Raw genomic sequence first — 21,857 nt, forward strand, 5'->3', positions numbered from 1 at the left:
GAGTGCCGCGTCCCGGCGAGCTGCCCGTGGGGAGGCCGGGCGGGCCGCGCTCGGCAGCGCTCGGTGCCTGCAGTGCCGGGAGGAGGCTGCGGGCGCCGCTGTTGACCGAGGAGGAGCGAGAGGAAGGCCGGAGCGCTGCCGGCAGCCCCGCCCGCTGCCGCCCGGCTCGCTCTCTCGCTCGCTGGCTGGCTCGGCGGCCGGGCGGTCTGCGAGCGTCCCCGCGGTGCGGAACCGCGCTGCAGCGAGGCGGAGGGGCCCGGAGCGGCGAGCCGTGCCCGTGCCCGTGTCGGTGTGAGGCGGCGGGGATCTGCCGGCGGTGCCGCAGCAGGGATGTGCGCGGCGGGGAGGCGCTGGGGCCGGCGGGAGCGAGCCCTGCTCTGGTGCGTCCTGCTGGCGGCGTGGGAGGCGGCGTGGGGGCAGCTGCGCTACTCGGTGCCCGAGGAGATGCCGAAGGGCTCGTTCGTGGCCGACGTGGCCAAGGACCTGGCGCTGCAGCTGCCCGTGCTCCCCGACGGCAGTGTGCGCATCATAGACAGAGGCAGGGCGCAGTATTTCGCCCTGCACGGGAAGACGGGACATTTGGTGACGGCGGAGAGGATAGACAGAGAGCAGCTCTGCCGGCTGGTGGAGAAATGCGTGCTGCGGTGTGAGGTGATAGTGGACGGGGAAATGAAGGTTTACGGCATCGACGTGGAGATCACGGACATTAACGACAACGCGCCCAGCTTCCGAGAGGCAGAAAAAGAACTTCGAATGAGCGAGATGACAGCGCCGGGGTCGCGGTTTCCTTTGGCCGAGGCTCACGACCCGGACGCGGGAGCGAATTCCCTGCAGAGCTACGAGCTAAGCGGCGACGAGCACTTCTCGCTGGCCGTGCAGGCGGGCCCCGGCGGGGACCAGCGCCCCGAGCTGGTGCTGGCCAAGGCGCTGGACCGGGAGGAGGCGGCGTTCCACGAGCTGGTGCTGAGGGCGAGCGACGGCGGCGAGCCGGCACGGACGGGCACGGCGCGGATCCGCGTGGCCGTGCTGGACGCGAACGACAACGCGCCCCAGTTCAGCCAGGCCGAGTACACGGTGCGTGTGCCGGAGGACGTGCCCGTGGGCTCCGTCCTCCTCACCGTCACGGCCGCCGACGCCGACGAGGGGCTGAACGGGCACGTGAAATACAGTTTTAAAAGAATTTCAGACAGAGCGTCAGAACTTTTTTACCTAGACACTGAGACAGGGGAAATATCCGTTAAGGACCATTTGGACTTCGAGGACACGTCCTCACATCAAATGGAGCTTCAGGCATATGACGGCGGAGGTCTCTCCGACACGGCCAAAGTCGCGATCAGCGTGACAGACGTGAACGACAACGCGCCCGAACTGACAGTATCGTCGGCGCTGAGCGCGATCTCCGAGGACGCGCCGTCGGGGACGGTGGTGGCCCTGCTGCACGTGCAGGACCGGGACTCGGGGGCGAACGGCGAGGTGCGGTGCAGCATCGGCGAGGGGCTGCCGTTCCGGCTGGAGAAGTCGTTTGAGGGCTACTACCGCGTGGTGACGGCGAGGGAGCTGGACCGGGAGGAGGTGGCGGAGTACAACGTGACGGTGCGGGCGGCGGACGGCGGGTCGCCGTCGCTGTGGAGCGGCGCGGTGCTGGCGCTGCGGGTGCTGGACGTGAACGACAACGCGCCGGTGTTCGCGGAGGCGCGCTACAGCGCCCGGCTGCCCGAGAACAACGCGGCGGGCGCGCTGGTGCTGACGGTGCGGGCGGCGGACGCGGACTGGGGTCAGAACGCGCGCGTGCGGTACCGGCTGTCGGAGGGTCGGGTGCGCGGCGCGCCGCTCTCGTCCTACGTGTCGGTGCAGGCGGAGACGGGCGCGCTGTACGCGCTGCGCTCCTTCGACTACGAGGAGGTGCGCGAGGTGGGGCTGTGGGTGCGGGCGGAGGACGGCGGCGCGCCGGCGCTGAGCAGCAACGTGTCGGTGCGGCTCGTGATCGTGGACGAGAACGACAACGCGCCGCAGGTGCTGTACCCGCCGGCGGCGCCGGGCGCGGGCTGGGCGGGCGTGGAGCTGGCGCCGCGCTCGGCGGAGCCCGGGGCGCTGGTGGCCAAGGTGGTGGCGGTGGACGCGGACGCGGGGCAGAACGCGTGGCTGTCGTACGAGCTGGCCAAGGCGACGGAGCCGGGGCTGTTCCGCGTGGGGCTGCACAGCGGCGAGGTGCGCACGGCGCGCTTCCCGCTGGCCCGCGACGCGGCGCGGCAGAGCCTGGTGGTGGTGGTGAAGGACCACGGGCGGCCGGCGCTGTCGGCCACGGCCACGCTGACCGTGGTGCTGGCCGAGAGCGTGGCCGAGCTGCTCTCGGAGCTGGGCAGCGCGGCGGCGGCGCCGGGCGAGCCGGCCGGCAGCCTGACGCGCTGGCTGGTGGTGGCCGTGGCGGCCGTGTCCTGCCTCTTCCTCGCCTTCCTGCTGCTGCTGCTGGCGCTGCGCCTGCGGCGCTGGCGCCGCTCGCAGCTGCTGGCGGCGGGCAGCGGCGCCGCGCGCGGCGTCCCGGCCTCGCACTTCGTGGGCATCGACGGCGTCCGCGCCTTCCTGCACTCCTACTCGCACGAGGTGTCGCTCACCGCCGGCTCGCGCAAGAGCCAGCTCCGCTTGTCGGCCGGCAGCTGCTGCGACACCCTCCCGGCCCGGCCGCCGCCCGACGAGCCCGCGCCGCTGCTCGGCGACGACCCCGCCGCGCCCCCGGTGAGTGCCTCTGCCCGCGCTTGGCTGCCTTTCCTTCCTGCCGCTCTGGAGTTTCTCGCTGCCCCTTGCCTTCCCTCTGCGCACGCAGGCAAGGCCGCGGCAGCTGCGGGGTGCGCTCCTGCCTCTCGTTCCCGCGGGGCCCGTGCCTGGCTGGCTCATCCGGCGCTCCGGCTGCGGTGGCAGGCAGGGGCGCTGAGGGCCCCTGGCGCTCTCTCGCGGGGCTGGCGGGGGAAGGAGGCGTAGGCACGACCGCAGCAGGACAGGCGCGGGGGTGCGTGGGGGTGCATGGTCTGGAGGGAGCGCTCGGGACTCCTGCTTTGCTCGGTATCCACCCCCAGGCTCTGCTGAGAGCCTTGCAGAGAATACGCCTCCCTTCTTGGAATGCTCCCAGGCGTGATAATGGCGCATGTCACAGAGAAGTGGCCTGGGAGACTGGCCCTTTGGTGAGAGGTGCTGGCACATTAGGAGGGTCCAAGAACACCACGCGACTTGTGAGGGGCTGTTGACGAGCATCCTGGGAGCTGTCCTTGAGCGGCTGCAGATGGGTATAAGACACGTCGTTTAGCCATAGGAATGTTATTCCAACTGCACTGCGAGCCCTGGGAGGTCCTTCCTGTGTGTTCGCCCATTGTCACAGTGTTTTTAACAAATGGCTTAATTATGTGCTTATGGCAAGGGCCATTACAAGAGATTTGGGAGGAGCCAACTGAATATTCATTCCCTGCTAAATACCTGAATTAGTTCCTGAGCCTAAGTGCCTTGCTCCAAGAAGAGAATGCCATGATCCCTTCAATTCAGCACGGGTTAATTTCTTGCCTTGCTCGGTGTGATGATCTGGAAGTGGGTTGTCATTTCTGATAACATGTGCAAGATCAGATCTGCTACATTTCTCTGTCTGTCACGTACCTGGCTTTGATGGTCACTGCTGTAAAGAGGAAGACAATCATAGCTCTGTTTCCTTAAAATGTTACTGGAGGAAATGCTTTTGGTTGTCACAAACCACAGAAGTGTTATGTTACTTCACAGGCTTCACTGCATTCATCAATTATTCTTCCTGTTGAGTGATGTGTGCTGTACATGGCAATCAGTGAGCACTGATGTGCACTTTATGTCGTGGTTTGGGAATCGTCTATCTTCCAAGGTGCCTCTGTGCTGTAGTAGGACTGTGTATCTTTGAAGTGATCCTTGGATGACTGGTTCTCTATCAGAGCTGCGTATCACTTATGGACTTGAGAATGCTGTGTATTTCCCTGAAGTAGTGTGATGTGCGGAGAAATCCCTTTGCATGCATCTGTGTTGTGATCCTTGGTCTTCAGTAAGGAGAAGCTGGTCTGCAGCTTCTTTTTCAGTGGTGTCTGTCTGAAGAGGTAGCCTTCCCGTTGTGTAATGTTTGGGCAGGGTGAAAAGTTCTGCCTGTCCAGGGACCGGGCAGGTGAAAAAGGTTACTGTGCTATGATCTGAAATGTCTGAAACATAACTGCTGTAAAATTTCAGTTTGTCCTGGTTGTTACAGGGAGCCCGCAGCTGTGGTTCCATGCATTTTCCCTCTTCTACTCTGCAAAGACATTCCATTGAGGAAATGTGGCTGTGGTCTTTGGTGTGAGCCACTCATGTGCTTATTACCAACTAGGTACCGTTCTTGCATCGCTTCTGCAGTTGGCAGGGGCTGAACTGTGAAGCTGTGATTCGTTCTCTGCAGCAGATGTCTCGTTCTTTCCTTGTTGGTTGCCCAGGCCTAAAGCTGGGCCTCATTGCGCCTGGTGACCCTTACAACATTTAAAGGTCTCTTCTAGTTGTTGGTCTGGCAAAGCACTTCCCATCCATACCGTGAAGGTGTACAGCTGCCAAGGCAAAGACTTTGATGCCCTTCTGTTTCCCTAAGGTGCCACCAAATGACATGCTCTTTAGCCTGTGGCTGACACGTGGCCAAAACACTGGTTACTGTCCATGGTGCAACTGAAGGCTGTGAGCGCAGAGCCAGGAGGTTGGGAGGGAGGCTTGGAGCCACGGAAACCGGTGGGTCAGCGTGGTCCTGTCTGAGCAACGGTCTGATTTTGTGCCTTTTGCCAAGGCCTGTGCCATTCAGGCAGTGGTCCTGGTTGCGCTGTCCTGAAAGGGAATGTCAGTCCTCTAGCAGTTTGCCCAGGAACTGTTTGTGTTGGACAATGATGCACGGGAAGAACGGCTTCAATTCCTCTGTGAAACTGCATTACCCTTCTGTCTGCCCCTGTAACACTGCGATGTGGAGTTTCTTCATAGTTGTAATGACACTGTCTTTCAGGCCTTTGTGTCCTGGAAGGTCGTGGTTCGTTTCCCCCCTTTCTGCAGAATGCTTTTGCATTTGAAACCGTGCGTGGCATTTTGCAGCAAATACTTCCTTCAGCCACCAAAGACAGACTTTTGCCTGTGAGGAAAAGCAAGCAGAAGCTAAAAGAGAGTCTGCTGTAGTAGCCCAGGAGAATGAGCATGAGAAAGAGACTGATGATAAGGTGTTTACACTTATTGCTTCATATTTGTGGGAGATGAACGGGTCACACAGTAGAAAAAAAGGTTTCTGGGAGCTGATGACTATTTCTTAAAATGACCCCCCCTACTACTATGCAGTTCAGGGTGAGACTTCAGGGCCACACTGGCAGATTGAGATCTGTGTGACTTCCAGGTGCTCTCAGGGAGGAATTTCAATGCCTGCAGTGAAGACCAAGAAGACTTCCAGGTGAGTTTCTCTGACAACACTTCGTCTTCTGATGCTTCCTTGCCTTGCTTTGTTGATTTATGGGGGTTTTTTTCTTGGTTTCCTGTGCATGTAGGTTTCCTTGTCATTATCAGCAGAGCTTTGTTTAGCAATGTGTCACATGTTAGTGCCTCTTGTCCATGCTACAGCGAGTGTGAAAGGCAGGAGATGTCAGAGTATCTTTGTGTTCTGTTATTGTTGGGAGGAATCTCTTTAAACATGACCTTAGTGGAAGTCACATCTCTATGGAAGAGCGCCTGTGTTAAAAGAAGGGGAGAGTTTCCTCCTCAGCGAACAGTGTGATCACCTTGACTCTGTTGGGTGGCTTCTCCTCTTTTGTTTTGGCCTTTTATCAATGGTGGGCTTGGAGACAATCCTTCTGTTTGTTCTCAGACTTGTGAGGAAATGTAACTCCCCCCTTGGTGAGATTGTAGTGCATTGTATTAGCACGGTATGTCTTTTCCAACTCTGAGAAGGCCAGTAGCAAATCATCCAGTTGTGTATGGTGGTAGAGAAGAGAGGGGAGCTGTGTGTGTGAGGCTGTAGAAGAACAGATGGTCATTTCCTTGCCTTGTCATAGTTAACACAACTGTGTGCCTGATGGTGTACCATGTGTGCAGCTGGGGTTCCTGCTTCTCAGACAGTGTGGCCTAAGAAATGCTATTCCCTGTGATGCTTTCATTCCTGCATGTTTCTGACTCCTGCCTTGCTTGTTGTCACGAGCTAGAGTTTGACCTCAGTGTGCCTGATGACATAGGGAAGGTCAGGTCCCTTGCAATTCCCTGAGTGCAGGCTCAGATCACATACACCCCTTTGATGTTGAGAGCTGTAAAGAGGAAGGCTTTCCTAGGCAAAGTGCAAGGTGCTGCAGCTGGGTCTGGGCAATTCCCAGTTTCAATGCAGACTGGGGGATGGGTGGATTAAGAACATGTTTTGGGTACTGGTGGGTGACTGTTGCGGGTTTATCCCAGCTGGTAACCATACAGTTGTTTTCTCGCTGCCCCCCACCCAGAGGGGTGGGGAGGAGAATCTGAAAGAAATGGAAACCTCGAGGTTGAGATAAGAACAGTTTAATAATTTACACAGAATTTTAAAAAGTTAACAACAATAATAATAGTAATGATAATATTATAGCAGAAGTCATCATGAGAAGGTTGGGAAAAGGAAAAAATCCAAAGGAAAAGGGAGAAAGGAAAGCAAGTGATGCACAGTACAACTGCTCAACACCCGCTGACCGATGCCCAGCCAGTCCCTGAGCAATGATTCCCCCCGCACCTCCCCCTCCAAGTTTATATACCAAGCATGATGTCCCATGGAATGGAATACCTCTTTGGCTGGTTCAGGTCATCTGACCTGGCTGTGTCCCTTGCCACTCTCTTGTGCCCACTCCTCCAGCACTCTGGCTGGCAAGGCCCAAGAAACTGAAAAATTCTTCAACGTAGCATAAACATTACCCAGCAACAACTGAAAACATCAGTGCATTATCAACATAGTTCTCACATCACAGCCAGAACACAGCACTATACTAGCTGCTAAGAAGAAAGTTAACTCCATCCCAGCTGAAACCAGGACAGTGACAAATGGGACATGAGCTGGCAATGTGGGCTTGGTGCCCAGAAAGCCACTCACACATCCTGGGCTGCAGAAGAAGTAGCGTGGCCAGCAGGGCGAGGGAGGTGGTTCTCCCCTTCTACTCTGCTTTCATGAGACCCCAGCTGCAGGACTGCGCTCAGCTCTGGGGCCCACAGTCACCACAGACATGGGCCAGTTACATTAGGTCCAGAGAAGAACCACCTAAATGGTCAAAGAACTGGAACATCTGATGACCCAGGCTCTGTAAGATGACTGCACCTCTTTTCTTTTGGCCATTTATCTCTTCTTTGAGGAAGGGCTGAAGCAGTTGAGGTTCTGCAGCCTAGAGAAGAGAAGGAGACCTTATTGTTCCCTTTTAATGTATAAATGGGGCTTATAATAAAGACGGAGAGAGACTTACAAAGGGCTGCTGTGACAGGGCAAGAGGCAATGGTTTTGTACTGAAAGAGGGTTGGTTTTAAAGAGAGAGAAAAACGAAATGTTTTACGATGAGGGTGGTTCTTGGTCAGGTTAGACGGGGCTTTGAGCAGCCTGACCTAGTGAAGGAGGTCCCTGTCCATGGCACAGGGCTGGGCTAGGTGAACTTGAAAGGTCCCTTCCAACCCAAACCATTCGTTGGTTCCATGAAAGACTCGGTATGGCTTTGCACTTTCCCCTGGTCAGCCGCTCAAGTACGGAGATGCAAGACCAGGAACTTCTGTGAATGAAAATGTGACTAGTAACGGTTATTCTGTTCCCTTAGCATAAAGCTATACACGTGGCCTTTCGGGTGATATGTTTCTCGGGGTAATTGTTCTTCTTCCTAAGAGAAGAATTTACAAAAAAACAAAGGAGACCCCTTACAGGTCTACCATGACAGGACTGCAGAGGATTTTGCTTCATTCTGTTTCTGATGCCTCATGAGTACTCCAACACGAGTTTGTCCTTGATGGTACTCGTCCCAGGTAAGGAAAGCAAAACGGAGAATGAACTCTTCCGCAGCTATCAAACCGTGTGTTGCTCTTCTCGTTGCCGCCGACTTCACCAAGAGCGGCTGAGTTCCTTTGTGTTCTGCTCTGCCGCGCGTATCGGGTGCTGAGCACTCCCTGCGATGGGGGAGGTGACCGAAAGTCCCTGGAAGTGTACCTGAGCGTTGAACGCCCCCGGGGCCGGTGCAGCCCCCGCGCCCCGCGGAGCGCCCCCAGCCGGCTGCGGTGGCGTCGTGGCGCCTCCGGGTGCCGCTGTTGGCCGACGCGAAGCGGCGATGGAGCCGCAGCCGCAGCCACAGCCGCCGCAGAGTCCTGCCCCCACGGGCTGCTGGCTCGCACGGCGCCGGCCAGAGCGGCAGCAGCACGGGCAGCAGCCGCGAGAGGCGGCGCAGGGAGCTGCGGCGAGAGGCGGCGCGGGGAGCAGCGGCGTCCGAGCCGGCACCGAGATCGCTGCCCTCCGGCGGCCCCCGCGCTCGTGACGGAGCGGGGCTGCAAGGGAGGGAGGGCAGCGGCAGGAGGGAGGAGCGCGGCGAGCGCTGGCGAGAATGGCGGGCAGGCCGGGGCCGAGCCGGCGGCGAGCGGCCGGGCGAGCGCTGCTGCCCGCCGTGCTGCTGTGCTTGTGCTGCCGGGCGGCGCCGCAGCGGATCCGCTACGCCATCCCCGAGGAGCTGGGCAGAGGCTCGCTGGTGGGGCCGCTGGCGCGGGACCTGGGGCTGAGCCCGGCAGAGCTGCCGGCACGCAAGCTGCGGGTGGCGTCTGCCGCTAAGAAGCAGCTGAAATACTTCACCGTGAGCGGGGAGAACGGGAACTTGTACGTGAGCGAGAGGCTGGACCGGGAGCAGATGTGCGGCGAGTCGCTGTCCTGCGCCATCACCTTCGAGGCGCTGGTGCAGAACCCGCTCAACGTCTTCCACGTCGACGTCGCCATCCACGACGTCAACGACAACGCGCCGGCCTTCAGCAAGGTTGCTCTCCACCTCGATATCGGTGAATGGACGCTTCCCGGCGCTCGTTTTCCGCTGGAGATGGCCCGAGACGCGGACGTGGGCAGCAACTCGCAGCTGACTTACCAGCTCAGCAGCAACCCGTCCTTCAGCCTGGCCGTCAAGGAGAGCCCGGATGGAAGCAAGCAGCCGGAGTTAGTGCTGGAGCGCGCGTTGGACCGTGAGAAGCAGAGCTCCTTCGAGCTGCTGCTGACGGCGGTGGATGGCGGGGACCCCGCCAGGTCCGGGACCGTGCAGGTTCGCGTCAACGTGACGGACGCCAACGACAACCCCCCCGTGTTCAGTAAAAGCGTCTATGAGGCGCGAGTGCGGGAGAATCTGCCGCCGGGTTCGCCGGTGCTGCGGGTGCGGGCCACGGATGCGGACGCGGGCTCCAACGCGCGGGTCTCCTACTCCTTCGGCAACGTCCCCGACGGCGTCCGCGCGTTGTTCAGTGTGGACAGCGAGAGCGGCGAGGTCAGGACGGCGGGGCCCCTCGATTTCGAGGAGAGGAGTAAATACAGCTTCGGCCTGGAGGCGAGGGACGGCGGCGGGCTGACGGCGCACTGCAGGGTGCAGCTAGAGATCACCGACGAGAACGACAACGCGCCCGAAATCACGGTGCTGTCGGTGTCGAGCCCGGTGCCCGAGGACGCGCCGGCCGGCACGGTGGTGGCCCTGCTGAACGTGAACGACGCGGACTCCGGGGAGAACGGTCAGGTGTCGTGCGAGCTGTCGGGCGAGGCGCCGCTGTCGATCGTGGCGTCGTCGGGCGGCTCGTACAAGGTGGTGACGGCGAGCGCGCTGGACCGGGAGCAGGCGGCCGAGCACCGGGTGACGGTGGTGGCCAGGGACGGCGGCAGCCCGGCGCTGTCCAGCCGCACGGCGCTGGTGCTGGAGGTGTCGGACGTGAACGACAACGCGCCGGTGTTCGAGGAGGCCGCCTACAGCGCCTACGTGGCGGAGAACAACGCGGCGGGCGCGCCGGTGCTGCGCGTGCGCGCGCGGGACGCGGACGCGGGCGCCAACGGGCGCGTGAGCTACTGGCTGGCGGGCGGCAGCGCGGGCGCGGCGCCGTACGTGTCGGTGGAGGCGCGGAGCGGCGCGGTGTACGCGCAGCGCTCCTTCGACTACGAGCAGTGCCGCGAGTTCGCGGTGGCGGTGCGGGCGCAGGACGGCGGGGCGCCGGCGCGGAGCTCCACGGCGACGGTGCGCGTCTTCGTGCTGGACCGCAACGACAACGCGCCGCGCGTGCTGTGGCCGGCGGCGGCGGCGGGCGCGGGGGCGGAGGCGGCGGCGGGCGCGGGGCCGTTCGAGGTGGTGCCGCGCTCGGCCGAGGCCGGGTACCTGGTGGCCAAGGTGGTGGCGGTGGACGCGGACGCGGGGCGCAACGCGTGGCTGTCGTACGAGCTGGTGCAGGCGCCGGAGCCGGCGCTGTTCCGCGTGGGGCTGCACAGCGGCGAGGTGCGCACGGCGCGGGCCGTGTCGGAGAGGGACGCGGCCAAGCAGCGGCTGGTGGCCGTGGTGAAGGACCACGGGCAGCCGGCGCTGTCGGCCACGGCCACGCTGCACGTGGTGCTGGCCGAGAGCTTGCAGGAGGCGCTGCCGGAGCTGAGCGAGCGGGCGGCGGGCGCCGACGCGCCGGCGGAGCTGCAGTTCTACCTGGTGCTGGCGCTGGCGCTGCTGTCCGCGCTGTTCCTGCTGAGCGTGGCGCTGGCCGTGGTGGCGCGGGTGCGCGGCGCCGGGCCGCCCGCCGTCCTGCGCTGCCTGGGCGCGCAGCGCTTCTCCGTGGCCGGCGCCGCTTTCCCGGCCGACTTCTGCGAGGGCACCTTGCCCTACTCCTACAACCTGTGCGTGGCGCCGGGCCGCGCCGTCGCCGAGGGCGCTTGGCTGCCGCCGCCGCTGCCCAGCCTGCCCGCGGAGGAGCTGCTCGGCGGGGAGCCCTGCGGGAAGCCGAGCCCGAGCAGCAGCGCCGGCGCGGGAGAGCCGCCCGCGGACGCCGACGCACCGCAGGTCGGTAAGCCCGCGCGCTCGCGCCCCTCCCCTCGAGCCTTTCCGAGCCGCCGACCGCTCTTCCCCGGGGCTTCCCGCGGGGGCGGTGCAGGGGCAGCGCTGGGCCGTGTCCCCGCCAGGGAACGGAGGCACGCACGGGCTCTCCGCCTGCCCCTTGATGCTCTTTCCCACAGGAAGGTGCGCGTGGCGCCGTGACCGGGGCAGTTACCCCGGCGCTTGTTCCCCGCCAGTGAGCAGTTTCCTCCTTCTGCCAGGTGCCCTCCCATCTTCTGGAGAAGTCTGCAGGAACGGCTGCATTCGGGGGGCAGATAAATTTCATCAGGGCGTGATTTTCCCGAGTTCTGTGCGCTATTATTTCTTCTCTCTTTTTCCTGGGTGGTAGTTCCCTCCTCCTTACTGGCCCTCTTCTGTCTGTCTGTCTGAGACAAGTGCAGGTGTAGAACGGCAAAAAAGAAAGCGAAAAAAGTCGCCTCTTGTTGTGTTTCAGAGCCTGTCTTCCCATCCTGAGAACATACCTAAGACTACAATGAGGTACGCAAAACGACACCACTTGGGCCCTCGAATAAAGTGCATTTGCACACTTGCGCATCGTCCACGTGGCTTAGGGTTTGCAGCCGTCCTCGTCTTCTGCCGCTTCCTACAGCATTTAGTGGGAAAGGTGTGTCCCACGGCCGGGAATATTCACGAACTAGACGAGTGTTTTCCTGCCACGCATTAGCTCTTACAGCGTCATTTTTGAGAAGATGAAAGCCGCTGCGCGGTCGTTGAAACCGATTATAGAATTATCAGTATCGAATTATCGAATGTCTTGGATAAATGTGAAAGTGCATAAGCTATCCTGTGTCTGCGGGGAGAAATCCCAGAGCGCGTGCAAGTGCCCGAGTAGCCCCCCTCGTCAGGGTCTGGCTGGGCGGGGGTGGGGCGCTGAGGTTCTGTGTTGATGGCCGCCACCCCCTTTAGCCTTTAACCGCCTAATGACCGTCAGCGGTGGCGGAGCGTTTAATCTGGGGCGTGTTCCTGGCGGCTGGGTGAATGAGCCTGATCCCTCTGTCTCCCGGGGGACGCTCTGGACATCGCGTTTTGTGTTGCAGAGCCTGTTTGCTTTTGCTGTCCTTGTAGCGGTCGTTCCAGCGTGACGGCTACAGAAACCAGTGGTGGGGGTTTGTGCTTTTGAACTAATGGTCTGAGCATCGTATTTCGAGAAAAATGTACGTTCCTGTGCATCCATGGCCGTTAAGCAGTTATCACAGCCGTGCAGTAGCGTCAGGCGAGCCGCGGGAGGCGCGCTCTGTCTCCCTGGCCGGGATGGTCTCGGGGAGCCAGGCAGGGGCGGGCGGGAGAGAAGGCGACGGCGGAGATCCCCGCTGGACGGGACCCGCTGCCTCCGCGGCGAGTGCCGCGTCCCGGCGAGCTGCCCGTGGGGAGGCCGGGCGGGCCGCGCTCGGCAGCGCTCGGTGCCTGCAGTGCCGGGAGGAGGCTGCGGGCGCCGCTGTTGACCGAGGAGGAGCGAGAGGAAGGCCGGAGCGCTGCCCGCAGCCCCGCCCGCTGCCGCCCGGCTCGCTCGCTCTCTCGCTCGCTGGCTGGCTCGGCGGCCGGGCGGTCTGCGAGCGTCCCCGCGGTGCGGAACCGCGCTGCAGCGAGGCGGAGGGGCCCGGAGCGGCGAGCCGTGCCCGTGCCCGTGTCGGTGTGAGGCGGCGGGGATCTGCCGGCGGTGCCGCAGCAGGGATGTGCGCGGCGGGGAGGCGCTGGGGCCGGCGGGAGCGAGCCCTGCTCTGGTGCGTCCTGCTGGCGGCGTGGGAGGCGGCGTGGGGGCAGCTGCGCTACTCGGTGCCCGAGGAGATGCCGAAGGGCTCGTTCGTGGCCGACGTGGCCAAGGACCTGGCGCTGCAGCTGCCCGTGCTCCCCGACGGCAGTGTGCGCATCATAGACAGAGGCAGGGCGCAGTATTTCGCCCTGCACGGGAAGACGGGACATTTGGTGACGGCGGAGAGGATAGACAGAGAGCAGCTCTGCCGGCTGGTGGAGAAATGCGTGCTGCGATGTGAGGTGATAGTGGACGGGGAAATGAAGGTTTACGGCATCGACGTGGAGATCACGGACATTAACGACAACGCGCCAAGCTTCCAAGACACAGAAACGGAGCTGAGAATGAGCGAGACGACAGCGCCGGGGTCGCGGTTTACCCTCGCCAGGGCTCGCGACCCGGACGCGGGAGCGAATTCCCTGCAGAGCTACGAGCTGAGCGGCGACGAGCACTTCTCGCTGGCCGTGCAGGCGGGCCCCGGCGGGGACCAGCGCCCCGAGCTGGTGCTGGCCAAGGCGCTGGACCGGGAGGAGGCGGCGTTCCACGAGCTGGTGCTGAGGGCGAGCGACGGCGGCGAGCCGGCACGGACGGGCACGGCGCGGATCCGCGTGGCAGTGCTGGACGCGAACGACAACGCGCCCCAGTTCAGCCAGGCCGAGTACACGGTGCGTGTGCCGGAGGACGTGCCCGTGGGCTCCGTCCTCCTCACCGTCACGGCCGCCGACGCCGACGAGGGGTTGAACGGGCACGTGAAATACTCGTTAACGAAAGCGACTGATCTGGCATCGGAGGTTTTCCGTCTGGACACTGAGACGGGATCGATCACGGTGGTGCGGAGCCTGGACTTCGAGTAAGCCGAGTCGTACGAACTGGAGGTGCAGGCACGGGACGGCGGAGGTCTCTCCGACACTGCCAAAATCGCGATCAGCGTGACAGACGTGAACGACAACGCGCCCGAACTGACAGTATCGTCGGCGCTGAGCGCGATCTCCGAAGACGCGCCGTCGGGGACGGTGGTGGCCCTGCTGCACGTGCAGGACCGGGACTCGGGCGCGAACGGCGAGGTGCGGTGCAGCATCGGCGAGGGGCTGCCGTTCCGGCTGGAGAAGTCGTTTGAGGGCTACTACCGCGTGGTGACGGCGAGGGAGCTGGACCGGGAGGAGGTGGCGGAGTACAACGTGACGGTGCGGGCGGCGGACGGCGGGTCGCCGTCGCTGTGGAGCGGCGCGGTGCTGGCGCTGCGGGTGCTGGACGTGAACGACAACGCGCCGGTGTTCGCGGAGGCGCGCTACAGCGCCCGGCTGCCCGAGAACAACGCGGCGGGCGCGCTGGTGCTGACGGTGCGGGCGGCGGACGCGGACTGGGGTCAGAACGCGCGCGTGCGGTACCGGCTGTCGGAGGGTCGGGTGCGCGGCGCGCCGCTCTCGTCCTACGTGTCGGTGCAGGCGGAGACGGGCGCGCTGTACGCGCTGCGCTCCTTCGACTACGAGGAGGTGCGCGAGGTGGGGCTGTGGGTGCGGGCGGAGGACGGCGGCGCGCCGGCGCTGAGCAGCAACGTGTCGGTGCGGCTCGTGATCGTGGACGAGAACGACAACGCGCCGCAGGTGCTGTACCCGCCGGCGGCGCCGGGCGCGGGCTGGGCGGGCGTGGAGCTGGCGCCGCGCTCGGCGGAGCCCGGGGCGCTGGTGGCCAAGGTGGTGGCGGTGGACGCGGACGCGGGGCAGAACGCGTGGCTGTCGTACGAGCTGGCCAAGGCGACGGAGCCGGGGCTGTTCCGCGTGGGGCTGCACAGCGGCGAGGTGCGCACGGCGCGCTTCCCGCTGGCCCGCGACGCGGCGCGGCAGAGCCTGGTGGTGGTGGTGAAGGACCACGGGCGGCCGGCGCTGTCGGCCACGGCCACGCTGACCGTGGTGCTGGCCGAGAGCGTGGCCGAGCTGCTCTCGGAGCTGGGCAGCGCGGCGGCGGCGCCGGGCGAGCCGGCCGGCAGCCTGACGCGCTGGCTGGTGGTGGCCGTGGCGGCCGTGTCCTGCCTCTTCCTCGCCTTCCTGCTGCTGCTGCTGGCGCTGCGCCTGCGGCGCTGGCGCCGCTCGCAGCTGCTGGCGGCGGGCAGCGGCGCCGCGCGCGGCGTCCCGGCCTCGCACTTCGTGGGCATCGACGGCGTCCGCGCCTTCCTGCACTCCTACTCGCACGAGGTGTCGCTCACCGCCGACTCGCGCAAGAGCCAGCTCCGCTTGTCGGCCGGCAGCTGCTGCGACACCCTCCCGGCCCGGCCGCCGCCCGACGAGCCCGCGCCGCTGCTCGGCGACGACCCCGCCGCGCCCCCGGTGAGTGCCTCTGCCCGCGCTTGGCTGCCTTTCCTTCCTGCCGCTCTGGAGTTTCTCGCTGCCCCTTGCCTTCCCTCTGCGCACGCAGGCAAGGCCGGCGCAGCTGCGGGGTGCGCTCCTGCCTCTCGTTCCCGCGGGGCCCGTGCCTGGCTGGCTCATCCGGCGCTCCGGCTGCGGTGGCAGGCAGGGGCGCTGAGGGCCCCTGGCGCTCTCTCGCGGGGCTGGCGGGGGAAGGAGGCGTAGGCACGACCGCAGCAGGACAGGCGCGGGGGTGCGTGGGGGTGCATGGTCTGGAGGGAGCGCTCGGACTCCTGCTTTGCTTGGGTGAACTTTGCAGGGAAGGTGCTTCCCTTCTTGGAATGCTTCCAGGCCTGATAATGGTGTATGTCACAGAGAAGTGGCCTGGGAGACTGGCCCTTTGGTGAGAGGTGCTGGAAAATTAGGAGGGTCCAAGAACACCACGCGACTTGTGAGGGGCTGTTGACGGGCATCCTGGGAGCTGTCCTTGAGCGGCTGCAGATGGGTATAAGACACGTCGTTTAGCCATAGGAATGTTATTCCAACTGCACTGCGAGCCCTGGGAGGTCCTTCCTGTGTGTTCGCCCATTGTCACAGTGTTTTTAACAAATGGCTTAATTATGTGCTTATGGCAAGGGCCATTACAAGAGATTTGGGAGGAGCCAACTGAATATTCATTCCCTGCTAAATACCTGAATTAGTTCCTGAGCCTAAGTGCCTTGCTCCAAGAAGAGAATGCCGTGATCCCTTCAATTCAGCACGGGTTAATTTCTTGCCTTGCTCGGTGTGATGATCTGGAAGTGGGTTGTCATTTCTGATAACATGTGCAAGATCAGATCTGCTACATTTCTCTGACTGTCACGTACCTGGCTTTGATGGTCACTGCTGTAAAGAGGAAGACAATCATAGCTCTGTTTCCTTAAAATGTTACTGGAGGAAATGCTTTTGGTTGCCACAAACAAGACACATGTTTTGTTTGTTCCCAGGCTTCACTGCATTCATCAATTTATTCTTCCTGTTGAGTGATGTGTGCTGTACATGGCAATCAGTGAGCATTGATGTGCACTTTATGTCGTGGTTTGGGAATCGTCTATCTTCCAAGGTGCCTCTGTGCTGTAGTAGGACTGTGTATCTTTGAAGTGATCCTTGGATGACTGGATCTCTATCGGAGCTGCATATCGCTTATAAACTTGAGAAATTTCTCAGAAGCAGTGTGATGAGCGGAGAAATCCCTTTGCATGCATCTGTGTTGTGATCCTTGGTCTTCAGTAAGGAGAAGTTCATGTACAACTTTTCTTTCAGTGGTGTCTGTCTGCAGAGGTAGCCTTCCTGTTGTGTAAAGTTTGGGCAGGGTGAAAAGTTCTGCCTGTCCAGGGACCGGGCAGGTGAAAAAGGTTACTGTGCTATGATCTGAAATGTCTGAAACATAACTGCTGTAAAATTTCAGTTTGTCCTGGTTGTTACAGGGAGCCCGCAGCTGTGGTTCCATGCATTTTCCCTCTTCTACTCTGCAAAGACATTCCATTGAGGAAATGTGGCTGTGGTCTTTGGTGTGAGCCACTCATGTGCTTATTACCAACTAGGTACCGTTCTTGCATCGCTTCTGCAGTTGGCAGGGGCTGAACTGTGAAGCTGTGATTCGTTCTCTGCAGCAGATGTCTCGTTCTTTCCTTGTTGGTTGCCCAGGCCTAAAGCTGGGCCTCATTGCGCCTGGTGACCCTTACAACATTTAAAGGTCTCTTCTAGTTGTTGGTCTGGCAAAGCACTTCCCATCCATACCATGAAGGTGTACAGCTGCCAAGGCAAAGACTTTGATGCCCTTCTGTTTCCCTAAGGTGCCACCAAATGACATGCTCTTTAGCCTGTGGCTGACACGTGGCCAAAACACTGGTTACTGTCCATGGTGCAACTGAAGGCTGTGAGCGCAGAGCCAGGAGGTTGGGAGGGAGGCTTGGAGCCACGGAAACCGGTGGGTCAGCGTGGTCCTGTCTGAGCAACGGTCTGATTTTGTGCCTTTTGCCAAGGCCTGTGCCATTCAGGCAGTGGTCCTGGTTGCGCTGTCCTGAAAGGGAATGTCAGTCCTCTAGCAGTTTGCCCAGGAACTGTTTGTGTTGGACAATGATGCACGGGAAGAACGGCTTCAATTCCTCTGTGAAACTGCATTACCCTTCTGTCTGCCCCTGTAACACTGCGATGTGGAGTTTCTTCATAGTTGTGATGACACTGTCTTTCAGGCCTTTGTGTCCTGGAAGGTCGTGGTTCATTTCCCCGCTTTTGCATTTGAAACCGTGCATGGCATTTTGCAGCAAATACTTCCTTCAGCCACCTAAGACAGACTTTTGCCTGTGAGGAAAAGCAAGCAGAAGCTAAAAGAGAGTCTGTTGTAGTAGCCCAGGAGAATGAGCATGAGAAAGAGACCGATGATAAGGTGTTTACACTTATTGCTTCATATTTGTGGGAGATGAACGGGCCACACAGTAGAAAAAAAGGTTTCTGGGAGCTGATGACTATTTCTTAAAATGACCCCCCTAGTACTATGCAGTTCAGGGTGAGACTTCAGGGCCACGCTGGCAGACTGAGATCTGTGTGACTTCCAGGTGCTCTCAGGGAGGAATTTCAATGCCTGCAGTGAAGACCAAGAAGACTTCCTGGTGAGTTTCTCTGGCAACACTTTGTCCTGTGATGCTTCCTTGCCTTGCTCTGTTGATTTATGGGGTTTTTTTCCTTGTTTTCCTGTGTGTGTAGGTTTACTTGTCATTATCAGCAGAGCTTTGTTTAGCAATGTTTCACGTTTTAGTGCCTCTTGTCCATGCTACAGTGCGTGTGAAAGGCAGGAGATGTCAGAGTATCTTTGTGTTCTGTTATTGTTGGGAGGAATCTCTTTAAACATGACCCTAGTGGAAGTCACATCTCTATGGAAGAGCGTGTGTGCTAAAAGGAGGGGAGAGTTTCCTCCTCAGCGAACAGTGTGAACACCTTGATTCTGTTGGGTGGTTTCTCCTCTTTTGTTTTGGCCTTGGTGGGCTTGGAGACAATCCTTCTGTTTGTTCTCAGACTTGTGGCGAGGAAACGTAACTCCCCCCTTGGTGAGATCGTAGTGCAATTATTAGCACGGTGTGTCTTTTCCAACTCAACAAAAGCAACAGAGCCTGTTTGCTTTTGCTCTTCTTGTACCGGTCGTTCCAGGGTGACAGCTACAGAAATTGCTGGTGGGGGCGTTGTGCTTTTGGGTTAACGGCCTGAGTGTCGTAATAGTCTGAGCATCGTATTTCGAGAAAAATGTACATTCCTCTGCATCCATGACCCTTAGGCAGTCATCATTGCCGTGCGGTAGCATCAGGCGAGCCGCGGGAGGCGCGCTCTGTCTCCCTGGCCGGGATGGTCTCGGGGAGCCAGGCAGGGGCGGGCGGGAGAGAAGGCGACGGCGGAGATCCCCGCTGGACGGGACCCGCTGCCTCCGCGGCGAGTGCCGCGTCCCGGCGAGCTGCCCGTGGGGAGGCCGGGCGGGCCGCGCTCGGCAGCGCTCGGTGCCTGCAGTGCCGGGAGGAGGCTGCGGGCGCCGCTGTTGACCGAGGAGGAGCGAGAGGAAGGCCGGAGCGCTGCCGGCAGCCCCGCCCGCTGCCGCCCGGCTCGCTCGCTCGCTCGCTCGCTGGCTGGCTCGGCGGCCGGGCGGTCTGCGAGCGTCCCCGCGGTGCGGAGCCGCGCTGCAGCGAGGCGGAGGGGCCCGGAGCGGCGAGCCGTGCCCGTGCCCCTTTCGGCGTGCGGCGGCGGGGAGCTGCCGGTGGTGCCGCGGCGATGTGCGCGGCGGGGAGGCGCTGGGGCCGGCGGGAGCGAGCCCTGCTCTGGTGCGTCCTGCTGGCGGCGTGGGAGGCGGTGTTGGGGCAGCTGCGCTACTCGGTTCCCGAGGAGATGCCGAAGGGCTCGTTCGTGGGCGACGTGGCCAAGGACCTGGCGCTGCAGCTGCCCGCGCTCCCCGACCGCGGCGTGCGCATCATAGACAGAGGCAGGGCGCAGTATTTCGCCCTGCACGGGAAGACGGGACATTTGGTGACGGCGGAGAGGATAGACAGAGAGCATCTCTGCGAGAGTCTGCAGCAATGCGTGCTGCGGTGTGAGGTGATAGTGGACGGGGAAATGAAGGTTTACGGCATCGACGTGGAGATCACGGACATTAACGACAACGCGCCCAGCTTCAAGGAAATTGAGGTGGAGGAGAGTATAAGCGAGGCAACAGCGCCGGGGTCGCGGTTTCCCCTGGCCGAAGCTCACGATCCGGACGCAGGAGCGAATTCCCTGCAGAGCTACGAGCTGAGCGGCGACGAGCACTTCTCGCTGGCCGTGCAGGCGGGCCCCGGCGGGGACCAGCGCCCCGAGCTGGTGCTGGCCAAGGCGCTGGACCGGGAGGAGGCGGCGTTCCACGAGCTGGTGCTGAGGGCGAGCGACGGCGGCGAGCCGGCACGGACGGGCACGGCGCGGATCCGCGTGGCCGTGCTGGACGCGAACGACAACGCGCCCCAGTTCAGCCAGGCCGAGTACATGGTGCGTGTGCCGGAGGACGTGCCCGTGGGCTCCGTCCTCCTCACCGTCACGGCCGCCGACGCCGACGAGGGGTTGAACGGGCACGTGAAATACTCAGTGAAGAAAATCTCGGAGAAAGCGTCAAAGATTTTCCAAATGGACGCTAAGATGGGAGTTGTAACGCTGGTGCGGAGCCTGGACTTCGAGGAAGCCGAGTCGTACGAACTGGAGGTGCAGGCACGGGACGGCGGAGGTCTCTCCGACACTGCCAAAATCGCGATCAGCGTGACAGACGTGAACGACAACGCGCCCGAACTGACAGTATCGTCGGCGCTGAGCGCGATCTCCGAAGACGCGCCGTCGGGGACGGTGGTGGCCCTGCTGCACGTGCAGGACCGGGACTCGGGGGCGAACGGCGAGGTGCGGTGCAGCATCGGCGAGGGGCTGCCGTTCCGGCTGGAGAAGTCGTTTGAGGGCTACTACCGCGTGGTGACGGCGAGGGAGCTGGACCGGGAGGAGGTGGCGGAGTACAACGTGACGGTGCGGGCGGCGGACGGCGGGTCGCCGTCGCTGTGGAGCGGCGCGGTGCTGGCGCTGCGGGTGCTGGACGTGAACGACAACGCGCCGGTGTTCGCGGAGGCGCGCTACAGCGCCCGTGTGCCCGAGAACAACGCGGCGGGCGCGCTGGTGCTGACGGTGCGGGCGGCGGACGCGGACTGGGGTCAGAACGCGCGCGTGCGGTACCGGCTGTCGGAGGGTCGGGTGCGCGGCGCGCCGCTCTCGTCCTACGTGTCGGTGCAGGCGGAGACGGGCGCGCTGTACGCGCTGCGCTCCTTCGACTACGAGGAGGTGCGCGAGGTGGGGCTGTGGGTGCGGGCGGAGGACGGCGGCGCGCCGGCGCTGAGCAGCAACGTGTCGGTGCGGCTCGTGATCGTGGACGAGAACGACAACGCGCCGCAGGTGCTGTACCCGCCGGCGGCGCCGGGCGCGGGCTGGGCGGGCGTGGAGCTGGCGCCGCGCTCGGCGGAGCCCGGGGCGCTGGTGGCCAAGGTGGTGGCGGTGGACGCGGACGCGGGGCAGAACGCGTGGCTGTCGTACGAGCTGGCCAAGGCGACGGAGCCGGGGCTGTTCCGCGTGGGGCTGCACAGCGGCGAGGTGCGCACGGCGCGCTTCCCGCTGGCCCGCGACGCGGCGCGGCAGAGCCTGGTGGTGGTGGTGAAGGACCACGGGCGGCCGGCGCTGTCGGCCACGGCCACGCTGACCGTGGTGCTGGCCGAGAGCGTGGCCGAGCTGCTCTCGGAGCTGGGCAGCGCGGCGGCGGCGCCGGGCGAGCCGGCCGGCAGCCTGACGCGCTGGCTGGTGGTGGCCGTGGCGGCCGTGTCCTGCCTCTTCCTCGCCTTCCTGCTGCTGCTGCTGGCGCTGCGCCTGCGGCGCTGGCGCCGCTCGCAGCTGCTGGCGGCGGGCAGCGGCGCCGCGCGCGGCGTCCCGGCCTCGCACTTCGTGGGCATCGACGGCGTCCGCGCCTTCCTGCACTCCTACTCGCACGAGGTGTCGCTCACCGCCGACTCGCGCAAGAGCCAGCTCCGCTTGTCGGCCGGCAGCTGCTGCGACACCCTCCCGGCCCGGCCGCCGCCCGACGAGCCCGCGCCGCTGCTCGGCGACGACCCCGCCGCGCCCCCGGTGAGTGCCTCTGCCCGCGCTTGGCTGCCTTTCCTTCCTGCCGCTCTGGAGTTTCTCGCTGCCCCTTGCCTTCCCTCTGCGCACGCAGGCAAGGCCGGCGCAGCTGCGGGCGCAGGGCCTCGGCGCGCTCCTGCCTCTCGTTCCCGCGGGGCCCGTGCCTGGCTGGCTCATCCGGCGCTCCGGCTGCGGTGGCAGGCAGGGGCGCTGAGGGCCCCTGGCGCTCTCTCGCGGGGCTGGCGGGGGGAGGAGGCGTAGGCACGACCGCAGCAGGACAGGCGCGGGGGTGCGTGGGGGTGCATGGTCTGGAGGGAGCGCTCGGGACTCCTGCTTTGCTCGGTATCCACCCCCAGGCTCTGCTGAGAGCCTTGCAGAGAATACGCCTCCCTTCTTGGAATGCTCCCAGGCGTGATAATGGCGCATGTCACAGAGAAGTGGCCTAGGGGACTGGCCCTTTGGTGAGAGGTGCTGGCACATTAGGAGGGTCCAAGAACA

The 21,857-nt window shown here is 62.6% G+C and overlaps 3 protein-coding genes across 3 annotated transcripts; all 3 read left to right on the forward strand.

Annotated features, from left to right (window-relative positions):
• Positions 1-210: 210 nt before the first annotated feature.
• Positions 211-11,589, forward strand: LOC130153818 (uncharacterized). Its single transcript, XM_056349176.1, has 5 exons — positions 211-2,821; positions 5,101-5,222; positions 5,393-5,446; positions 8,215-8,426; positions 8,510-11,589. Exons 1-5 carry the CDS (start codon positions 331-333, stop codon positions 11,214-11,216), a joined length of 5,586 nt encoding a protein of 1,861 aa, XP_056205151.1. The 5' UTR covers positions 211-330; the 3' UTR covers positions 11,217-11,589.
• Positions 11,590-11,757: 168 nt separating this feature from the next.
• LOC130153820 (protocadherin gamma-A10-like) lies at positions 11,758-16,900 on the forward strand. Its single transcript, XM_056349178.1, is given in 4 exon segments — positions 11,758-12,587; positions 12,589-12,682; positions 12,685-15,149; positions 16,751-16,900. Coding segments are annotated over 4 exon segments (3,069 nt in total). The 5' UTR covers positions 11,758-12,227.
• Positions 16,901-18,422: 1,522 nt separating this feature from the next.
• Positions 18,423-21,857, forward strand: LOC130153419 (protocadherin gamma-A10-like). The gene is given in 3 exon segments (XM_056348136.1): positions 18,423-18,797; positions 18,799-18,901; positions 18,904-21,857. Coding segments are annotated over 3 exon segments (3,072 nt in total). The 5' UTR covers positions 18,423-18,545; the 3' UTR covers positions 21,621-21,857.

Source organism: Falco biarmicus, chromosome 8, assembly GCF_023638135.1.
Source record: "Falco biarmicus isolate bFalBia1 chromosome 8, bFalBia1.pri, whole genome shotgun sequence".
Taxonomy (NCBI): domain Eukaryota; kingdom Metazoa; phylum Chordata; class Aves; order Falconiformes; family Falconidae; genus Falco; species Falco biarmicus.

What these genes read in the sequence shown, in the direction of transcription:
- LOC130153818 (XM_056349176.1), top strand. Translation starts at nt 331, where the DNA reads ATGTGCGCGGCGGGGAGGCGCTGGGGCCGGCGGGAGCGAGCCCTGCTC. An exon ending in AGAAAGAGACTGATGATAAG is followed by an intron (nt 5,223 to 5,392) that starts GTGTTTACACTT and finishes TGTGACTTCCAG; the next exon opens with GTGCTCTCAGGGAGGAATTT. An exon ending in AAGACCAAGAAGACTTCCAG is followed by an intron (nt 5,447 to 8,214) that starts GTGAGTTTCTCT and finishes GGGCCGGTGCAG; the next exon opens with CCCCCGCGCCCCGCGGAGCG.